Below are 22,688 nucleotides of genomic sequence, written 5' to 3'. Positions count from 1 at the left end.
CTTCTTCAGCCCTTTTTCTTTCTTTCTTTCTTTCTTTCTTTTTTTTAAATATTTATTTATTTACTTGGCTGTGCAGGGTCTTAGCTGAAGCACGCAGGATCTTTGTTGCCTCGTGCAAGATCTTCACTGAGGCACGCAGGATCTTTTTAGCTGCAGTGTGTGAACTCTTAGTTGCAGCATGCGGGATCTAGTTCCCTGACCAGGGATGGAACCCGGGCCCCCTGCATGGGGAGCACAGAGTCTTAACCACTGGACCACCAGGGAAGTCCCTCAGCCTTTTTTCATTAAGCCGTTGAAGAAGTTTTTAGAAAAAGGAAGTGGTATATGATCAAGTTTGATTGAATTTTTTTGATTCTGATTATTAGTCTAATCATTTTTGTTTCTTTGTAGGTAATCTTTTCTAATTGCTTTTGAAATATTTTTAGAATTGCTATACAGTAGTCTTACTATAGTGTGTCTAGGTGTGGATTTATTTATTTATACTGCTTGGTATTTGGTGTATATTGTGCTTATTTTATCTGTGGATTCATCAGCTCTGGAACTGTAGCCATTATCTCTTTATGTACTGCCCCTCCGCCATTTTCTCTATTCTTTCTTTCTGGGATTCTGGCAAGACATACGTTAACCGTCTCTTTCTACATCAGATTTTTTAAAACTTCTACCCTCCTTATTTCTTAACCCATGTATTTTCCATCTCCCTGTCTCTCTGTACTACATTTGGGATAATTTATCCATATCTATATTTCATTTCATTAATTATCTCTTTAGCTATGTTTAAACCAATTATATTTTTCATTTCTAAAAGTTCTGTTTGCCTGGTTATTTTTCATAGTCTCTTACTGTTTGCTTATTTTTGTGATTCCATCTTTGTATCATTAAACATCACATTCATCATTACTTTCTAAATTTCTTGATTCGATAATTCCAATATCTGGATTTCTTGTGGTTCTAAATCCAGTGATTGACTCTTGCTCGTGGTGGCCTGTTTCCCTGAGTAATTTGGTAATCTTTCATTGGGAGTTCCTAGTTGATCTTTGTCAATGATCCAGCGGGGGTTAAAGTTGAAGACACTTTTCATGCAAGGGAATTTGCATTGGTCTCTGCTGGAGGTGAGGCTCTCCGCTCACCACTCTCCTCAGTGCAGTCCAGCACTCTCCACTCAGCTCTTTCACTTGGCTGTGGCCCAGTGCCCCAGCTCTCAAGGATAAAACTTAGGTGTTGCTCAAGTTTTCACTCAAAGATGGTTCTTGTTCCATTATTCCCTGCAAAGACAGTATCACAGTCATGTTATATGCATAATCCCATGGTTTTTAAGCAAAGCACTGGAAGCAGACGTTGCACAGGCGACCTTGAGGCCTATGTGATGGTGCTGCTTGGCCACTTGGGTGGGCAAAGAGCCCCGAGGCAGAGAAATAGTTAGGAGCCTAAGCAGGAGTCAGTGTGGGCACTTAAATGATGGAGGCAGTGTTTCTGGTCAGTAACCATGTTAGAAAACAAACTGGAGGAATTCTGCCTTGAGGCTCACATGTAGAAAGTTCGGGTTGGAGCCTCAGTGAAGACCTTCCAGACTGATCGTTTTGTCCTTTGGGGATTATTCTAGTCTAAAATTATGAAATACTTTTATCAAATTCACAAATGATGAAAGCAGGGTTTCTCAAATTTTATAAGGGTAGAATATTTCCAGAGCTTCTTGTTTAAAAAAAAAAAAATACTGATTTCATAGTGACTCTTTTTACCCTGGGATAAAATGCTTTTGCATAGCTCAGAACTGTGGTGTGGTGCCCATTTTCCTTTCTATATCTTTTTTTTTTTTTTTATAAATGAAAAGTAACTTTATTACTGCGGAAGCGAAGAATGTCTACAAGAAAATCTAGATTCTTTCTCCTCATGCACTACTTTGGTAATAAAGTTCCAAATATCAACTATGAAGACACTTACAAGGATAAATCTTTCTTAACATGTGCCCATTTACTGTGTGGTGGACATTATTTCATAGAAATCATATACTTAAACTAAATATAATCTTATAGTTTACAAGAAGCTTAGAACATTGTATTAACAGAAGACGAGATTATATTTTACTGCAAAATATTATAAAAGTGATACAATTTTGTGGCTCTTAAATGTTTAATTACTTGAGTTGAACAGGGGAATGAAGAAGAAAAAAAGCCCAACAGAAAAATCATCAGGACACGCCTCACTTTAAGATTTTTTGTATTCGATTTGTTCTACTTTCACGTCGTCTCCAATTAGCTGATACACGTAAGCGACAACTGTAGAAGCCTGGATATCCATCAACACAAATGAAGGAATAATGTTCGTTTCCAAGGCATTATATGCTCCAGTGGCAGAACCTGGATTAATGTAGAATTTATTTTCATGCTCACGTGCTTCAAATTTATGTGTGTGTCCTGAAATAAGGATATCCATATCAAACTGCCTCTGCAGCAGGGCTAACCTGGCCACATCTCCCCGTGGAATAACTTCATGTTCATGGATCAGACCAATGTTGAACTGCCCAACAGTTACAACTTTCCGTTCTGGATAATTCAGATTCGCATCGAAGTCTCCTCTCACGGTATGAACATCACCAGCCAGAGTCTTGAGATAGTCATAACTCTCTTTGGTACAAAGGTTTCCAGTGCAGAGAATGTGCTGAATCTTTCCTGGTACCAGCAGTCTTTTAAAATTTAGCTGGCAGACTGTTGCACTGGTGTGGGATGTGCAGGTCTCCTAATAGCAACGCCAACTGGAGATAGAACAGTCTTCATCTTTAGAGGGGGATCCCTTCAGAGATGGATTGAAGTACATAGTTAATGTGGGAAGCATCCTGTCACTGGGCTCTGCTCAGTCACCCCTTTGTATTATCTTAAGAGAGTGGTAAAGGATTCAGAGGATTCAATGAAGTTTTAAAAAAATAGCAGAAGATGAATATGAGTCTAGCAGTATTGGACGTGTGCGAAAAAGTTGGGAACTAGTTATTTCACTGAAGGAAAAGATGATTAGGGCAATTGCTTAATAACTGTTTTAGGGAGATAAGGAAGAGAGGGTGCTCGCCAGCTGTATTCCATTCACCTAGCGGGGGAAACTAGTGTCTTCCAACCCCCCTGTGCCTGTGAACCACCTTTGGGATCTCATTGAAAGGCAGGTCTGGGTGGAGCCCAGGATTCTGCGTTCCTAACAAGCCCCAGGTGATGCCAGCACCGCTGCTCCTCCGACGCGCTCTGTGTGGAAGAACAGACCAGAACCGCAGTCAGTCAGTGTGGCTCTTAGCTGGCCTAGCTGCCGAGGGCGGGGTGTGGCCTCCACCACCGAGCACTCTTCTTGGGGATAGAGCATCGCGTAAATAACCTCCGTGATCGTTCTTGGAGGTGGTGCTTTCTCGGGGTCCTTCCAGCTCTTTGAGTCTGATTTCGTGGTGTCAGTGAGTATTGCGCGTTTTCTAAATATCTTTGTTGGATATGTTAAAAAACACACCCATTTCCATGGAAACCTGCACATAGTAAAAAGTCGAATAATTAAATCCAGTACCTGAGAGCTGGTTTTGGATGAAATGTCTAAGATTAGTTTCTCAGGGCTTCCCTGGTGGCGCAGTGGTTGACAGTCCGCCTGCCGATGCAGGGGACACAGGTTCGTGCCCTGGTCTGGGAGGATCCCACATGCCGTGGAGCGGCTGGGCCCATGAGCCATGGCCGCTGAGCCTGCGCGTCTGGAGCCTGTGCTCCGCAATGGGAGAGGCCACAACGGTGAGAAGCCCACACACCGCAAAAAAAAAAAAAAAAAGATTAGTTTCTAGGGAAAACTGGGCCCAACGTTAGGATTTTCACTGTTGCCCAAGCAGAGGAAGGGTTCTGTTAAAGCAAAAATGAGGACCTTCCCGGCTGTCCAGCAGCTGGGGCTCCGCGCTTCCACTGCAGGGGCTGCGGGCTCCATCCCTGGTTGGGGACTGGGATCCCGCAAGCCACACAGCACAGCCAAAAACCAAATAATAATAAAATGGAAGAATTCCGAGTACACACTGAGGCCAGCTACAGAGTCGGCTGGTTCAGTTTGCTGGGGGCGTTTCTGTGACTTGCCCTGCCCTGTTCTCTTGTTGCTGTCAGTTTTCTTTGTAGAAGAGCGCTGTGGACAAAGCAAAACATTTCCACCACTTTTAAAGTTATTTATTTCCGTTTTTCCAGCCACTTACCCCTCTTCTTTTATTTTAAATAATTCAGTTTGGAAGAAATTTATAACCAACTTTATGGTAGTCTTATTGTCATAGAAATCCAGAAATGATGGATAACAAAGGTTCTAACCACGTCTCTCTTTTGAAATAAAAGCAAAGCAGTGCCTTTTTTAAATCCCCTTTATAAGTATCACCATTAATATTTTATATTTTTACTGCCTACCTATTTAGGAATAGGTTTTTAACTGTTTTATGAACCCAGCATTAGTTTATATACACATTTCAGAAAGACAGTAGTTTAGCCCTTTAATCTCTAATGTATTCACATATTTATTTATAGCTGAATTTCCATTTTCTGTAGTTTCATTGTGGTTTTTCTTCCTTTATTCATTTGGTATGTAAAAGAGTTGTTTAAAATATAGCCCCAAATTTATGGATGATTTTTTGATGATTTCTATTCGATTTATAAAAGTGAACAGTAGCTGCCTTTCATGAAAGACTTCCTTTCACATTAAGTTCAAAATCTCTGAGTAATTTGGTTTTCTCTTGTTTGTAGTGTGTCTAAGGGTAAAGGTTCTTTGGTTGATTCTTTCTCATCATGTAGTAGCTGCTACTTTTTTGCAGAATTTTGAAAACACACATGAAAAGTGATAGTATGGTATGATTTCTCAAATAAGAGCTCAGAATAGATCTTATTCCCCTTCTTATTACCATCTTTAATGTCCTGCTAGTCTATAAATAAATGAAAGTGTAGATTTCAAGAAATAAGGTTTTTATTGATGATGGATTAACTACCTTCTGCTAGTTCATTACTTACCATTTTGCCAACTTGGGGCCTCTGTGTGTTCTTCCCTTTATGCCTCTGAATTTTATCCTTGACTTAATATTATTATTTTTGTCAGCCACCGTCTAGATTGTAACTATATTTGTAATTGCCCAAAATGTAGGAAACTAATTTCTTCATTATGTTGGCAGCCATTATAAAGTTGGGATTGGAAGTCTGGGTCAATATTTTTTTCTATAAGCCAAGTGTATTATGATGTTTCTAAGGGAAGTGGTGTAACTCATGGTATGCCCAAATTTGTAATACTAAGCCACAGCGCAGTGTATTTTTCTGAGTATAAACATGTATTTTTCTGAGTATAAGGTATGATAACCTGGCTAGAGCAAGAAGCTTTTATTTTCACTTGCTTGCTGAACCTATGCAGTTCAAGTACTGGTCCAACAAAGAGATTGAAGATGGCCTCACTGGGCACAGTCTAGGGTTGAGGTTTCTAAATAAATGCCAACATCAAGCCAGCATAGTGCAGTGAGTGGTACTAGAGTTGAGAGGAGAGTGGGAGTGGTCCAGAGTGTCTGTGAAGGAGAAATGCCGAGCCCGGATGGGAAGGCAGAATTGCAGTTGGAGAAGAGGGTGGGAAATGTGGAACGGGAAGTCTTGGCATCATGGTGGGTATGCGGCATCCTCTGGAAAAAGGCCAGTTGCCCAGCGTGGCTGGGACCCACAGGGAAGTCATGGGCATTACGTTGGGAAAGGTTAGGCTTTACCAAAGTGTGTGTGTCCTTGAATTCCACCACCACCAGCACCCTGTCCCAGGGCCTTAGACATTGCGAGTCAGCTCAGTAACAGGAGAAGGAACCTGACAGCATCGTATCGGGAGAATCAGAGAGAGGCTGTAAGCCGGAAAGTGTCTTGAAGGTCCCAGCTCCAGTTGAAGAGGGCCTTGACCAAAGTGGGAATCTGGGTCAAGCATTGGTTTAACGTTTTTAATTAAAAAAAGAAAAAGCAAATGGGCTATTTTATTATGTGGGAAATCGTTTAGATGCAAATGAGCATCAGTAGTTCTTTTTCTTTAAGCCTTTGGATGTGTCTTCCCGGGGGTGGAGCTGTCTTCCAGAGTACCAGACGGAGTGTCCTCTTCCTTCTGACGCTGGGTTTCAGGCAGGTGCAAACTGGGCAGTCTGCCTTGCCGTGGAGCCCGTGCAGCCTTGCTTGGGTTAAAAGGGAGTCGATTTCACATTAGCCGGTCATCAGCAGAGAGATCTGGGATGGGGGTTGTGGTCGTGTGGGAATAAAAGCTTCTGAAGAAGCAGAAGTCGAAAATTGTGAAATAAAGCTAGAGGAAGAGAATATTAACTAGCATCTTTGGGGAATGAGGTCTCAGGCCTAAGAGAATTTGGTAAATAGACAGCATCCACTCTTGGCTGACTTGAGCTCCTTTGTTCATGAAATTGACCGCATCTAAAGTGGGTCATTGCTCTTGGGGGAATCCCCTCCTCTCTCTGCTTCCCTGACACGCAGATCTGTGGCTGTCCTCCTCCTTGTTGCCGCTTTTCTGTGTCTGCTCTTTCCTCCCACTCCCTGAGTGTGCAGTGTTCTGGTCACAACTGTGTTTAAAAAGTTGACTCTGGGAGAGTGTGGAAGCACGAAGGGCAATGGGGGAACCATTCCAGTGGCTGATGTCTTCCCGGGAACCGAGGCCATGGTGGGAGAAGAGGCAGGTACAGAGAGAGCCCCGGCCAGGAGCACGGGCCTCTGCCAGCGCTGGCGAGCGCCCTAGCGACGGGAACGCTTGGGTGGAGCGGGGTGGGCAGCGTAGCACACACGCTGGGCTCAAGATGGTACCCCTCACAGTGCCTCGCAGGCTGTGGGACGTGGGCTTGGAGCCGCGGACCGCCGGCGAGCAGGGTCGTCGAGGGCACACTTAAGTGGGTGATTTTCTTCACAAGTGACATGGGCTAAATGGAGAGGATAGAGTGTTTCCAGTGCACTGGGTTAGAACTGTTTGAAACTGACTTTTGGCTTTAATCCTCAGCATTTCAGGATTCTGGGCCAAACTGGCACAAAGCGTATGAAACCGGTTAGATAGGTCATTCATCCCTAGGTGAATCTATCATTGCTTAAGAATGAGGGAACTTACCTATAAACTTTATCTTCTCCAAAACATATAGTAACTTTAAGAGTACAAATTAGAGTATCATTTCCCCTTTTGCTATTACAGTAACTCAGAAGCTCTTTTTTAAAACTCCCCAAGTTTGTCAGTTAATTTAAATTATAGGAGTTTTATATACCATAGAATTTGGAGTGCAGTGTTACGGTTTTATCACCAGTCACCTTATATAATAACAAACATAATTTGCATGTTCCTGGTCTACTTTTATTGAGTAACTCAGGAAGTCTAACGACCACGCTCCTTGAGGATTTTAATAAATGTTTACAAGTCCCACTTATGCGTGACAGAGAAACGTCCTATCAGTCCAGCCACGTGCAGTCTAACGGCAGCTGATTCAACAAACTTAATGGAGCTTTTATGCTCATAGTGTCCCTCAGATGGGTCTTCAGAACCTCATGCGAAATGAGACTGCAATCAACTGGCCTTTTTTGCTAAAATTCAGGAAACTCCTTTGACTACTTCAGTGCAAAGTAAACACATATACTCTTGAAGAGTCAGCGTGGATTTGTGGGAACGTAGTGGTCACCTAGGTCGGTGTTGAATCCCGGCTTTGCAGCGTCTGCCTGTGTGATCTCCACCACAGGGTCTGACAAGCTCTCCAGGCCTCAGCGTTGCCAGCTTTAGAGCGGGGGCAGTAAAAACAAAGCTCACAACATCCGACGCCTAGGTGTGTGTCTGGCTTATCTCCGTTAGGCACTGGATAAAGTCTGTCTATTATTTAGGGTGGATGGTTGTGTCTGGCTGGTATAGTATTTTACTACTTTTGTCTTTAAGGGAAAAAAAAAATGTTCTCTAATCAACTAACTTTTCCACGGGCCTGAGATGAAGTTTGTCTCTACAGGCAGCCGTTTGGCAACTCTCCAGATGACTTGCTGTGTCCACACCCTGCAGCGGAGTCTCCAAGTGACGAAGGCGCTCTCCTGGACCAGCTGTACTTGGCCTTGCGGAACTTCGATGGCCTGGAGGAGATCGACAGAGCTCTGGGGATACCCGAGCTGGTCAGCCAGGTGGGCACAGGGCGAAGCTGGTGGGGACCGAGCACTTGCGTGGGCACGGAGGTACCTGTTCTCTTTGGTCGGCAGGTAATCTGCAGCCTGCTTTTTAGAATGCTTTCTTACCTGTTAACAAGCCAGCTCTGTGTGCTGTCTCCCCCACTCCTTGTTACTCCCACATCAAGAATGGAAAATACTGAGAATGAGTTTGACCTGTACTTTGGGTCAATTGAGCTGAAAGGCAGAAACTCAAGTCCAGCTCATCTACTGACAGGGAGGAACATGCAAGGGGCAGAGAAGCCAAGAACAGAACATTGCTGCCCCAGCAATCCAGAACCTTCCATCTAAAAAGTAGTATCCTTAAAATGGTTCTGACAAACCTAGGGGCAGGACAGGAATAAAGATGCAGACGTAGAGAATGGACTCGAGGACACAGTGGGGGGAAGGGGAAGCTGGGACAAAGAGAGTGGCACGGACATATATACACTACCAAATGTAAAATAGATAGCTAGTGGGAAGCAGCCACATAGCACAGGGAGATCAGCTCGGTGGTTTGTGACCACCTAGAGGGGTGGGATAGGGAGGGAGGGAGGGAGATGCAAGAGGGAGGGGATATGGGGATATATGTATGCATATAGCTGATTCACTTTGTTATACAGCAGAAACTAACAACATCGTAAAGCAATAATACTCCAATAAAGATGAAAAATAAAAAATAATTTTTAAAAAAATAGGGCTTCCCTGGTGGCGCAGTGGTTGAGAGTCCGCCTGCCAATGCAGGGGACACAGGTTCGTGCCCTGGTCCGGGAAGATCCCACGTGCCGCGGGGCGGCTGGGCCCGTGAGCCATGGCTGCTGAGCCTGCGCGTCCGGAGCCTGTGCTCCGCAACGGGAGAGGCCGCAGCAGTGAGAGGCCCGCGTACCGCAAAAATAATAATAATAATTAAAAAAAATAAAAACTAGTATCCTGGGCTTCCCTGGTGGCGCAGTGGTTGAGGGTCCGCCTGCCAATGCAGGGGACGTGGGTTCGTGCCCCGGTCCGGGAGGATCCCGCGTGCCGTGGAGCGGCTGGGCCCATGAGCCATGGCCACTGAGCCTGCGCGTCCGGAGCCTGTGCTCCGCAACGGGAGAGACCACAGCAGTGAGAGGCCTGCGTACCGCAAAAAAAAAAAAAAACAAAAAAACTAGTATCCTCAGTCACTCTTCATCTTAACATTTGTGGGCTAGTGATAGGAAGCTACTTGTGCTAAAAGAATATGTTGCACGTAAGTTAGCAGTAATCTCTTTTTTTGGCTGTTGGGTCTTTGTTGCTGCACACGGGCTTTCTCTAGTTGCGGCGAGCGGGGGCTACTCTTCGTTGTGGCATGCGGGCTTCTCATTGCAGTGGCTTCTCGTTGCGGAGCATGGGCTCTAGGTGCATGGGCTTCAGTAGTTGTGGCTCACAGGCTCAGTAGTTGTGGCTCGTGGGCTCTAGAGTGCAGGCTCAGTAGCTGTGGCACACGGGCTTAGTTGCTCTGTGGCATATGGGATCTTCCCGGACCAGGGCTTGAACCCGTGTTCCCTGCATTGGCTGGCGGACTCTTAACCACTGCGCCACCAGGGAAGTCCCAGCAGAAGTCATTTTAAAGGTAGCTGCAGTTCATTCATCATTTTGCCCTCTGTGTGGATTTAGCCACAGTCATATGGGGACTATTTAATATCGATGGGAATGTAAAGACGTTAGCCAATCTTAGTGGGCTTCTCCCTCCTGGTGATTAGTTGGTGACATAAAGTCATTAACTACATCAAGAGTACTTTATAGCAACAATATAATAAATAACCTAACAGTCTCATGAAATAACTTAGGACTTTTCTGAATCTGGCTACGCAGCCCAGTTTGTGTGAAGCAGGCATCCTGGTTTCCTATAGAGTCACCTGGAAAAAACAATGAGTCTCACTGCTGTCTTCCTCTTTTCTCAGCATGAATCGTCTTTATTTCTTATTGCTAAGAAATACCTTCCAGGGTTCGCTCTGCTTCATGGTCATAGGATGTATCGTGAGGGTCTGTGGGAAGGGAGATACAGACCCATTGGAAACCTCTCTGAAGCATTCAAAACAGCCCTGTCATAATCCCCACGTTCAGCAGACATAAGTGGGAGTTAAGACTTGATAGTTCATACTGAGAACAGCAGAATGGAAAGAAATGACTTGAGGTTACATGATATAACCTGAAATAAGAAAGGAAAATGGAGTTGAAGTATTTCCTGTGTGGCTGGCTTGCTTTGCCTTTAGTGCTGGTGAGAATTTAGCATTCAGTATTGTTATCCCTGAGTTTTGTCTAAGTGACATTTAAAGATGTGATTCTTGGGGTTGCTGAGTGACTCGGAGCGTTGTTTTCATCAAAAGTGGTATCATTTCATTAATATCTTCAGTCTCTTTTTTTCTCATTTATTTGTGTTGTTTCTGTTTTGTCTCATCAAATCCCTCATCCTTATATCATGTTAAACTGAATTATAGAAATAGTGATTAGGTGGAGTCGGGAACTGTAGAATACACGTGGACTTTATTTGTACTCATCAGAGTTGTGTGTTTTCTTTAAAAATGGATATTAAACTTTCTCTCTGTTAAAGATGGGCAAATATTTAAAGATCTGAGATAGTTTTGTGGATGTAGTTAGAGCAGTAATTCAACAGTGAGTGGTTTCCCCCAAGCGGGCTCCATCCACATTTTTAAAACTACTACGGACAGGGGAGTGGACCCAGTTCTCACGGGTCCACGTGACCTAAGCCCAGGATTCTGGGTGGCCCCAAGCCCTGCTCTCACATGGGTAGACTGGCTTGAGGAAAGCTTAGGCCGTTACTAGGCTAAAGCAAACCTGAGAGATGATTTTGCTGTTGCGTCCTTGCCTCCTGTCTGCTGGGAGGTTTGTGGCAGAAAGAAGAGGAGAATGAAGCAGGTGCGCCTTCCTGCTCTGCGCAGAGTCATTTAGGGCCACCTGCATCGAGGGTGTGCCCCTTGGAGGAGTTCTGGATTTTCTGCAGCCGCCTCCTTCTGACCCAGATAGGGTAGCCCTAAGAAGCCAAGGATGATGAACATGTTAGATACGGCTAGGAGGAAATAAGATGGTGGCAGAATGTGGGGCGTGTAGGGAATTCTGACGACCACAGAAAACAGTCAGACACAGGTGGTGTTTCACACTGGTGAGTGGCTCAGGTCCCACATCACAGACTCTACTGGAAGCCACTCCTCACTAGCCAGACAGGCTTCCTGCAATTTGCTGCACATCTACAAGTCTCAGTTTTGTTATCTGCAAAATGGGAATAGTGGTGGCACCCCAACACTGCCGAGCCCAGCCAGGTACCAAGGCAGCTGTCTAGTTATAAAGTGATTAATACAGGTGTGACTAATCAAATCAGAACACTTAACACGTGGGAATTCCCTGGCGGTCCAGTGGTTAGGACTCTGCACTTTCCTGCCGGGGCCCGGGTTTAACCCCTGCTTGGGGAACTAAGATCCCGCAAGCTGGCAAAAAAAAACAAGCCCCTTGAGGCGTCTAGGGGACGTTCGCATTCTTCCAACTGGCGGCATGAGTAGGAGGCATTCCGTAGTCACAGCCCATCTCTCCCTTCCCTCGGAAGAAGTGCTGCGGGGAGTCAAGCCTGACCCCTGCTTCTTACCTCAAGTAACTGGATCTCTGGAACAGAGGCATTTTCTGGGAAGACAAGTGGAGTCAAGGTAGAAGTCCCTTTGTGTAGTAAGTGCAATAGCAGAAGCCTCAAATACAGGGCAGTGAGAGGAAACAGCCTTCTGTTCGCTTTGCAGTTTTCAGTGGTTTCACTGATTTGTTTGTTATCGGGGGCTTTCTCCTCAGAGCCAAGCGGTGGATCCAGAGCAGTTCCCAAGTCAGGATTCCAACATCCTGCTGGAGCAGAAGGCCCCTGTGTTCCCACAGCAGTATGCATCTCAGGCACAAATGGCCCAAGGCAGCTACACTGCCATGCAGGATCCAAGCTTCCACACCATGGGGCAGCGGCCGAGCTACGCCACGCTCCGTGTGCAGCCCAGACCCGGCCTCAGGCCCACGGGCCTGGCGCAGACCCAGCCCAACCAGCTGAGGCTTCAGCTGCAGCATCGCCTCCAAGCACAGCAGGTGCGTTCCTGGCTGCGCCTGGAAGATCGGGGGGGGGGGGGTGCAGGGGCGGGGCACAGGGAAGGTGGACGTGAGCCCGGGGGTCCTTATGGAGGCCTTAAAAGCTCCTTCTGTCCTTTCGAAGAGGGTGAAAGCGTTGCCACGTTACCTTACAACTTCCATACTCCTTTCTGCTTCACCTCCTTCCCTTCTTTCTCTCTTCTGCAATAACTCCACTCCAGCGTAGAGCAGCTCTTTGGTTTCCTGGCTCTATTATTTACTGAGGGGCTAACCTTGAGCTCTGTGAGCCTCAGTGTTTACATCTGTACAATGGGGTCGCTGTACAGTCTCGGGCAGTATGTGTGTGTCTGTGGGGCCCGGCACAGTTTCTGGCCCAAAGGGAGCTCCCAGGACAACCATAGCTCCTGCCATTCATCCTATCTTGTGGCCAGAATCATCGCTCTTAGTGGAGTGGTGGCATAGGGTGCTGCGTTATGGAATACCTGTTTAGCTCAAGAAAGTGTGTTCTCACTGAAACAAGCCTGGACAGATTTCTCTCATATGGTAAATAATCGTGTTGTGGGCTTTAAATCGCCTCTCCCTTTTTTCCCTCTGCTTTTTTCCTAATCTTCCTCTTGGCCTCCTTTTCTGATCATTCCACTCCCTTGCCCCCTTGCAAACAGTGTGTTTTCCAAACTGTCCAGAATAACTTCTCAGCTATCAGCAATGGGAAACCTCAGCGATGACTAGCTTTACAAGGGGATCCAGGTACAAGCCATGTGGTTTCAGTGTCCAGCAGCAAGCAGATGTTGGGTTGGCGGGGAGAGGGGAAATTTCTTGAGGAAGGTGATTTGAAATAGAATATGTTCTGATTAAAAATATATTGATTGCCATGTGTATGCGTTTAGAATCGCCAGCCACTCATGAATCAAATCAGCAATGTTTCAAACGTGAACCTGACTCTGAGGCCTGGAGTACCCACACAGGTAAGGGGCAGACCAGCCGTCAGCTTTTACTGCATCCGCGTAACTTCTCTTGTCATTTCTTCCCCCTTGATATCCCACGTAACGTAACTCAGAAGGCCATACATAGATCCAGATCCACACAGTGGATGTCGTGTCATTCGCTTTTCTTGTCTGGTCTGTTGCTTTTGTGGTTCTCTCCTCATCACTGCCATGTTTATTGCCAGGTACAGTCAATTATCGTTATTCACACTGGTTGTGTTCAGAAAAGTTACTGCAAACACTGAATTAGCGAATATTGAACTGTTGCTCCTAGGAGAAATAAAGGGTCCGTTTCCTTTGAGCCTCTCGGTCAGATTTTCATGAATCAATGTGTGTTTCTGTTTGAAGACGCCTTGTTTAATACATGCTGTTGATTCACTAACATTGAACTCACAGCCAGCAGCACTGTAACTCATGCCTGCATGAAGCTCCTCGAACTCCCAGATTTTCCCCATAAGGCACATCGCAGCCCCCTGTGCTTATCTAGGACCCTAGGCAGCGCTTCAGCACTTCTCAGGAGCCATTTTAAACAGCAGAGTCACCAACAAAAAGCACGACAGTGTGAAAAACGTGGAGCTAAATAGTCCACAAAAAGGACAGTTGTGCGCAGTACGAGAGCTGAAACGAGAAGCAGTGCCACCTGGTTTCAGCCTCAGGTGGGAATGGGCACGTTGGGCTTCTCACATTTTTTGCTGCTCTGCACGTGTCCATAAATCACGACAGTGCCGTGAGTATTGGTTCTGGGGTGACAAATAAATGTTAGCAGGTAGGCAAGCTCACCAGTGCAGAATCCACAAATAATGAGGTCGACTGTATACTGCCAGGACCCGTAACCAGCCTGGTACCACTTACTGACAGCGCCCCTCCCGTCCTCTCCTGGCCTCCCTACGCGCCTGCCTCCGTTCAGCCTTTTCTGAAGTGCTTCAAAGCCACCTTTTGGCACAGTGACTTGGTTTCCCTTTAGACTTGAATGTCCCTTAATGAGACTCTAAACTGCCGTCCTCAGGGTTTTTGTACAGAGTCCTCTTACAGACAGGACTGGGGTTACCGTGGGCTCCCCTCGTTACCTGTGTCCTCTCACAGCGAGTCTCAAGTTTCTTGATACTGACATCAAACTTAACGCATGTCATTGCAATGTTTGAGAATCATCATCTACAGAATTCAGAAGCTCACATTCTCAGCCACCAGTTGGTCAGCTCTAAACTGTTCTCTTCTGTTTGCCAAATAATTTCGCACGAGACAGTACCCTTTGTGATCCTCTTTCTAACATACGGGTTGTTTTTCGATCTGTCTCCACCCCCAATGTCTTCCTCCGCGTTTTGCCCCCCGTTCCAGGCACCTATTAACGCACAGATGCTGGCCCAGAGACAGAGGGAAATCCTGAACCAGCATCTTCGACAGAGACAAATGCATCAGCAGCAGCAAGTTCAGCAGCGAGCTCTGATGATGAGAGGACAGGGGCTGAACATGACGCCCAGCGTGGTGGCTCCTAGTGGTGTGCCGGCAACTATGAGCAGCCCCCGGGTCCCCCAGGCAAATGCACAGCAGTTTCCCTTCCCTCCGAGCTACGGTACGGGACTTACGCCGCCGCCGCCTTTCACCAGTCCTTTCTCACCCGTGTCCCCCAGTCCCGGGTCACAGCTCCTCTCTCGCAGCTCTTTGCATGGCTCCCAGAGGAACCTGGCTAACCGGGGGGGTGCTAGGAAACCTGGGAGGACCACTGGGGCCCGTCAGGAGTCCCCAGGTCCAGCAGGGTACCTTCCAGTCTCTCAGCTCAGGTGCCACCTTTGCTCTGAGTGCAGGTCTTTCTTTAAGAATGACCGGAGTAGGTGTGCATGCGTAGAGTGCCTCTGCCAATCATGCGTGTGAGTGCGTGTGAATGTCTGCACTTAAGTCGGTGTCTGTAAACACAGGTGCCTGTGCATATGCTTATACTTGAACACCTCTGAGTCTACAAACGATAGATAGGAAATGTTGAAAGATAGAAAATGTTGAAAGACATGTATCATTGTAAGTATGTTACAGACTTTTTACAGCTTTTGAAAAATAAAGGCTCTCAATATTATACCAGATCTTTAACGAATTGATCATTCTTAAGGGCTGCTGCACAGAAACCACAGCAGACGACCTCTTAATTTTCTTCGTATTGATTTGTTGTTTAATGTCAGTCTTAAGAGACAAGCGTGCAATGTCATAAACATTAATATTTGTGTGCATGTCATATTCGATTAATAGTTGAATTATTGATAAAAGTAAGGGCTTACATCAAGGTTAATATTCAAAATGACTTTCCCCATCTTCCGCCAGAGTTCTCTAGAAACAACTACCAAGTCTTTGTGGTGCTTAGCCTCATGTCTCCTATTTCTTTAAAGAAACAGAAAGATAATGTGCAGCTTTTTCCTGTGTGATCTTAAGCTTTTCTTCTATAGCTCATTAAAGCATTAATAAAATATGCATGTTTAACACATCTTCTAGGCAAAAATGGGCTTACCTCAATGTCATCCCTGAAATTTTCTAAGGAGCCGCTCCTTTGTTTCCCAACTCTTCCTCTCTTTACTTTTTGATCATTTAGGAAAGACTGCTAAAAGTTCTTTCTCTCCTTTTAGCGTAAACACCATTTGCCTCTGCACTGAGCAAGAAGCTTACATGGAATTTGTTTTTCTTATTCTTGCTAATCTTGTATAGCGCAAGAATATACAAGATTCTTGTAGAATCTTGGTAGAGATTCTACCAAGAATCTCTTGGTAGAATTTCTTGGTAGAGCCCTTCATAAATACACAACAAGCTAATCATGAATGTAGTTACTTTCTAAAATTTTTTTATTTTTTGGCCATGTCGCACAGCTTGTGAGATCCCAGTTCCCCAACCAGGGATCGAACCCAGGCCCTCAGCAGTGAAAGTGCGGAGTCCCAACCACTGGACCGCCATGGAATTCTCACAGTCACTTATTTTTAAAAACGCATCTATCTCATCATAGAATAACTTGGGTTAATTTAATAAAAAATTATTCAAGTGTGTTGGCTTTTTATATATAGCTAAACCTTAATCCAACTTAATCCAGTTGTAGTGATATATAAACATTGAAAGACTGTTTCCGGTCAAAGAGAAATATACACATTTGACTCATTCTTGATTTGCAAGGGATATGGGGAGAGAATAGTATCTCTCTCTACCTCTAGTCGTGATGGTTAATATCGTTCTTAGGCACGCCTCTAATTACTATAGAGAACCAAGGTATGGAGAGATTTTCTTCATGCATTTTATTCCATCTTGGAATCTTTTTTAAATGTATATAATTTACCAGCACGTGATCAGGTATTTGATAGTAATTTTCTTTGTGTATTTGATTTGAATGTTCTCTTCTGTCCCCCGTCTCAACGATAAAACTAACAGTCTCCTTTGGATTTCTGTTCTGTTTTTTAAGGATTAAGTCAGCAGCCCGATCCAGGCTTTGCTGGGGCCACCGCACCCCAAAGCCCTCTGATGTCGCCCCGGCTGGCGCACACGCAGAGCCCCATGCTGCAGCAGTCCCAGGCGAACCCAGCCTACCAGGCCTCCTCGGACATGAACGGGTGGGCACAGGGGAGCATGGGCGCAAACAGGTATGCCGCGTGTCTCTGTCTTTTTGATAGAAATGATCACCAGGGAATCTTTCCATAGCCCACCTGTCTCTCTTCTGGATTTTTCTTCTTTGCTCAAGCAAGCAATACCAAGTAAACTGCTAAGTAAGCCAGTCTACTTTTCCTAGGGCAGAAGTTACCAGAATTTACCAAACCTTAGCTTAATGTTTGTTCCTTGTGAGTAAAAGGAGCTCCCCTGAGAAGGTAGCACCGCCACCAGTGGATGATAGAAACCGCCGTGGGAGGCAGTGGCCTAGAAGCCACCCTCTATCAGTTTGTTTGAAAGCAAACAGAAGCCTTGTCTGGTACAGACATGACAGTGGGACGTGTCCTTCCAGACCTTCACGGGAATGTGGGGAAAAGGACAGAGCGCGGTGGCCCCCGCAGCTTCGCCAAGGGCTTCCTCCCCCACTGTTTCTGACCTCACCACCTCCTGGTGTCCCACCCGGATTCTCTCAGCCTAGATTTATTCATTCTGAAGGAAATGCTTGAGAAACCAGTGCTCAAAACTGCCTGCCTGTTTGCCCGAGGGCTCTGACATTTTCATCTTTCACTGTGTTTCTAGCATGTTTTCGCAGCAGTCCCCTCCACACTTCGGACAGCAAGCAAACACCAGCATGTACAATAACAATATGAACATCAATGTATCCATGGCGACCAACACAGGTGGGATGAGCAACATGAACCAGATGACTGGACAGATCAGCATGACCTCAGTGACCTCCGTGCCTACGTCAGGGCTGTCCTCCATGGGTCCCGAGCAGGTAAGCACCCCAAGGAGAAGCCCCCTGCGGGCTTCTGATTGTAACTTCTTGTCTATTTTTGCATTAAATGTGTCTTTCCATGTGCTTAACGTATGCCATCAACTCCCACATTTATTTTGAAGAGTTTTTTTCACCTTACCATCACTTGTGTTGGTGTGATTAACAGAAATACTTGATAATGACGAAGTAAACATGAAAGGATCCCTGACTGCTCAAAGATCTTTTAAAATATTTCTTAATTTTCTTGTCTTCTGAATTTTTCTCTTATTTGAGGGATTTGGCGATACATAAAATGAATCTCTTAAAACGGAGTGGTGAAAGGTATTTTTTTAAATAGTTTTATTTTTGGATTTTTAAGAACTGATTTTTTTCTAAACATAAAACCAGATGAAAAGCAAAGGCCAGACTACCTGCCATCCAGTTAGCTTTAAATGATCGTTCACGTGTGCAAGGAGACTGACACAGGGTATCCAAAAACTACTCTTCGTCATCTCTGGGATATGGATACCATGACTTTTTTTTTTTTTTTTTTTTGGTCTGTATATTTTTTTTAATAATTCTGTTTTGTGTTGAATAATACTGAAATGATTCTGCCATCCCTAAGTACATGCCAGCTTCACTTGGTGGCAAAGAGACTCAAAGCACTTGATGCGTAGGTAGCCAGCCTGGGATTCAGAAATCTATGATGGGTAAAGATATTGGTTAATAATTTTTAAACTGTATTAAAGACCTTATTTTTAAAGGGCACAAAATGCTGGGCACTCTGCCACCTCACTAGTTCAGGCAAAGTGTTAATGGGGCAAGGACCCTGAATCTTACTTCAAATTTGGAGAAACTGAGGCATGGAAAGTCTAAACAAATCAACCGAGTGTCACTGACAGCAGCATAAAGTTCCATTAGCCCGTGACTGTGAGAATGGGGAAAGGTCTGCTGAGTCCTGCTGTTGGTAAAGGACAATCTGTGTGAAAACTTACTAAATTTTACCAGGCCTCAGTGTATTATTCTGTAAAAAGATTATTAATAAAAATGCAAAGTGATGCATGAGAAAATAAAAGCACTTTGCAACATAAGAAGGCTTTATGCGTGGGTGAAATAGTAATTTGCACTTCTCTGGTTGAACTGATTGTACTTCTCTGGTGGCCAAATGCTTATTTGTATAAATTAAACATAAAGAAAAATAGACTTTCATCTTTTCAGTGGAGAAAATGTAGTGTAGATGCTGAACTTTCTACCAGAGTGGACCGCCAGCAGCTCCTGCCTTGCTTTCTAGGGGAAGTGGAATTTGTAAAAGAAATGTAGAGATGCCAAGAATAGATCACTTAGAAAAGATTCACAAGATCCTGCCTCGTTTGGGGTATTCACACCTGCTCTTGCTAATCAATAACTTGCCTAAAGTAACAGACATCAGGAATCATTGATCTCATTTGCACTGAAAAAAGTGAACACGTTAAGGCATAAGAATGTTTCTAATATTACCATCTCTGTTGAATTTCTCTACAGTATACAAAAAAAAAAAATTTAATTGTGAAGGCAGCGAGTGTATTATAAGGATTTATTTTCATGTTCCTTCACACTCCCCCCAGAACGTATGCATGGAAGAATAGATAAGGGAAGTGGCCGTTTTTATGTAGTCCTTTCTCCCCATAATTCTACTCCTAGAACCAAAGAAGCAGGTTAATGGGTGGTTATTTCCCGTACGCTTCTGGATGTCTCACTGAATAAAGCCCCTGTGCTGTCCTGCCGCCCTCAGGTTAACGATCCTGCTCTCAGAGGAGGCAGCCTTTTCCCAAGCCAGCTGCCTGGAATGGATATGATTAAGCAGGAGGGAGACGCACCACGGGTAAGAGACAGCAGAGAAGCAAGCCATGAATGCGGTAGTAAAGTGAGTGTGACGTTCTGTAGACTAAAATGGGCATAGATGTGTCCGCCTGCAGATTGAAGAGAGTTGTGTAATACTTTTGATATTTTTTAAATGTCTTCTCATTTTATCGGACATACAGTGGTTTTTGTGTGAATAATTTTTTCTCTAAGCTCATTTCAGCTGAGCTGATAGTGGTGTGTGAATTAAGAACACTAATTCTGCCCTGGAGTGAAACTGTTATAGCCAAGCAGAAAATCAAGTAGCAAGGAATTAGTCGTGTGAGGGCAAGCTGATCAGTTTTGCTTTTTCTGAATCATGCTGCCTGCCTTTTCAGAAGGATGGAGAGGAACTAACTTATAGTTGCTCTCTCTCCCTTAATTAAGTCTAAGTTTACTCTAAGTGTTTTTCTATATTTCATTTTAGTTAGGCCACCATTTGCTTATTACCTTAAACACTTGTTCGAAGAAGAGTGATATTACCGTGTTCAGCCAGATCTTGAAACAGTAGAACAATCAGTGCTTAGAAGCCACCTGAGTTGGGAGCCTGGCGGCAGGTGTGCCAGAGGGACCAGGAGGGCCCTGAGCGACCTGGCACAGGTGAACCGGGCCCTCTGAAGGTGGGGCAGTTACAGTCCTGAGCAGCAGGTAATTCTCTTCTAAAGCGGAAGTCCTCTCTCAGTGGAGAAAAAGGTAGGGATGATGTGGAATTTCCTACACAACAGTGGATCGTGGATCATTTTGTTAGTATTATTAGCATTCAAGTTCAAAAACCAATAGCATAAATTTGATCCAGATTTTAACGACGCAGTGTGTGGCTTGTCTCGTTTGAAGAACCACGGTCACGGTCATGGTGTGGCGCCGAGGCTTTGGGGGGCAGGGTGGGGGGAGTCCCTTGGATGTTTTGCGTACGAACCCAGATGTGCACGTCATCTGAACGGTTAACGTACGGATGTAGTCGGTCTAACAGAAGATGGAGTATATTGCATTACTGACCAAGGGTCTAGACTCTAAATGCGCCATCGATGGAGGCTGGAAGGCCGCGGGGCCTGCCCTGCCCTCCGCTGCGGCCCTGCACACAGGGGCGGCCTGTGCGCAGAAGCAGGGCCTTCAAACCCGGACGGCACCTCCCAGAGGAACGATGGCATCGGCGCCCACTAGGCTCCCACAGGGGACAGCCCGTTCTAACCCAGAAGTGCCGGGAGCTTACCCTCTGAGCGTGTGGTGTCTCTCTGGGGGGAAGAAGTGCGTGTAGGCGGCCAGGCTCGCATTTCGCTCCACGGATCCCGCGCGCGAGGAGACCGGGCCTCCCTCCCCCCACTGCCGGGTAACCTAGCGCAGCCGGGGGCGGGATGAGGCCCTGGGAAGCACTTCCCCGGGCAGAGCCGGCAGCCCAGCCTTGCGCTGCTGTCTTCCGAGAGCCCCAGAAAGTGAGCGGCCTTTGTATTAGGTCCTTTCTTCTGCCACCACGTTACCTCCAGGAAGGAAAGACTCGCCTTCTGTAAAGCGGAGCACGTGGGTGGCCCACGGTCTGGTGCAGAAACCACCCACCTGTATTGAGCGTTTAGCGCAGGCCTGATTCTCTGCTTAGAGCTTTATTTGGAGCAGCTCACTGAAACCGCAGCCCAGCGCGCACGGCAGATCCACTGTTCGGAGAGTTTACTGACTCGCCCGAGGTCCTGCAGCACAGAAGGTGAACCCCGGCGGGCCGATCCTGGCTGCTGTCGGCCCTGCACCATATACCACCCACCTCTCCCAAGGCAGCCCGGGGCTCTTGTGAGACTTCTTCAAGGGTTCATGCAGGTAGCGCTGGAAATGCAGGCCAAAAAGGAACATACTACTTCATTCTTTGGGGCCATTCCTTTCTCTCTCTGTAGGTCCTAAAGGGAAGGAAAAGATACTTAAACATACTCTGGGACAGGCAGTGAAGACTCAGCTGCATACTTAGTAGAGTCCTCCCTCGGGCAGGGGCGGGGGGCCTCATCTCAGCATGGAGGAAGCCCCCTGAGTGAGGGGAGGGAACGCACCTTTTGGCCTCTGATGCACCACGGACCGTGCGGGCCCGTGGTAGATATTTAGGCCTCCCCCGCATGTTTAGACAGGGAGACTGAATCTCTGAAGACTGGGCACTTTACCCCAGGTCACACAGCTAGCAGTGGTGGAATATATCGGAGGCCAAGAGGGGGACCACCCCGAGCAGCAGCACAGGAGGGGCCCAGCCCTGCCAGGTGGGCTCGACTGGCGCAGCACAGGGTGGAGAGATGCAGGCAGGCGGCCAGCGGAACCAGATGTTCACACACGTCGGGGTGCCGGCGGGGGGGGCTGAAGAAACCTGAATTGGAAAGATGAGCACTAAGGTCACAAAAGGCAACTTTAGGTAAACATAGGGTGTTCTCTCCATCCAAGTGCCTTTCGGATCCGTGGTGAGGCGTCTCTCTGTCACCGTCTAGCCCGGGCCATTTACACACCTCTCACTTCCTGCTTTTTTCCAGTCCCCCTCTTGAATCTGGCTTCTCCATCTATTGGTTATGCTGAATGTTAAAGCCAGCGAACAGTCTGTCACAGACACGCTGGTGGTTTCCTTTAGACTCTAAAGTTTAGAGAATAATACGTGCAGTGTATCCCTCCTAATTCACGAACAATACCTGGAAATCACTCTGCATTTGTCACCGTGCTCCCGGTGTGCGCACAGGGAGGCTTCCGTCGTGTTCGTCCTGCCTCTGTAACATACCCTGCTGCTGCTGTGAAGCGAAGAGCTGTTCTCAGAACTTTTATTGGTGATCAGGTTCTATTTGAACTAGAAACCACTGTGATCCATTATACATTGAATCGTGTTCCATTTATCCTGGAATGGAGATTAAAATTGGATCTTGCTTTAAGCAGAGCTAGAATATACAACCACGGATTTACCAAAACCTAGAGAAGGGCAGTTATTTTATCTAACCGAAAGATTCTTCCTTTCATAAGGACTTAATCGTACTGTTACTACACATGTATTTCAGTATATTAAAGTTTACTGCTCAGCCACGTGACACGTATAAAGAAAGTACAGTTGTAATTCTATTATCTAGTGTTTTGGAAATTGAACACTAACTCAAATCAGCTTTGAGTTGATGATAATGACGATGACGGTGATGATGACAAAAACCCCAGTTGATTTAGCCTGCAGAAGCTGGGGAGAAGCCTGTGGTTCTCCATGGGAGTGTGGCAGTAAGGGAGAGT

The 22,688-nt window shown here is 45.9% G+C and overlaps 1 protein-coding gene and 1 pseudogene across 11 annotated transcripts in view; one reads left to right on the top strand and one right to left on the bottom strand.

The window, feature by feature from the left end:
- Positions 1–22,688, top strand: part of NCOA2 (nuclear receptor coactivator 2) — a 272,322-nt gene that overhangs the window by 245,270 nt on the left and 4,364 nt on the right. For all 11 annotated transcript variants that reach the window (XM_060287026.1, XM_060287028.1, XM_030859594.2 and 8 more), the window contains 7 exons: positions 7,964–8,129; positions 11,964–12,242; positions 13,130–13,207; positions 14,561–14,795; positions 16,650–16,827; positions 17,411–17,609; positions 19,360–19,449. In XM_060287026.1, coding sequence (XP_060143009.1) covers positions 7,964–8,129; positions 11,964–12,242; positions 13,130–13,207; positions 14,561–14,795; positions 16,650–16,827; positions 17,411–17,609; positions 19,360–19,449 — 1,225 coding nt within the window. The remainder of the gene's footprint in view (positions 1–7,963; positions 8,130–11,963; positions 12,243–13,129; positions 13,208–14,560; positions 14,796–16,649; positions 16,828–17,410; positions 17,610–19,359; positions 19,450–22,688) is intronic.
- LOC115855050 (vacuolar protein sorting-associated protein 29 pseudogene) lies at positions 2,203–7,047 on the bottom strand (annotated as a pseudogene).

Source organism: Globicephala melas, chromosome 17 (assembly GCF_963455315.2).
Source record: "Globicephala melas chromosome 17, mGloMel1.2, whole genome shotgun sequence".
In the NCBI taxonomy this organism is placed as follows: domain Eukaryota; kingdom Metazoa; phylum Chordata; class Mammalia; order Artiodactyla; family Delphinidae; genus Globicephala; species Globicephala melas.
The sequence above is the reverse complement of the archived record's forward strand: the minus strand, read 5'-3'. Positions and strand labels throughout refer to the sequence as shown.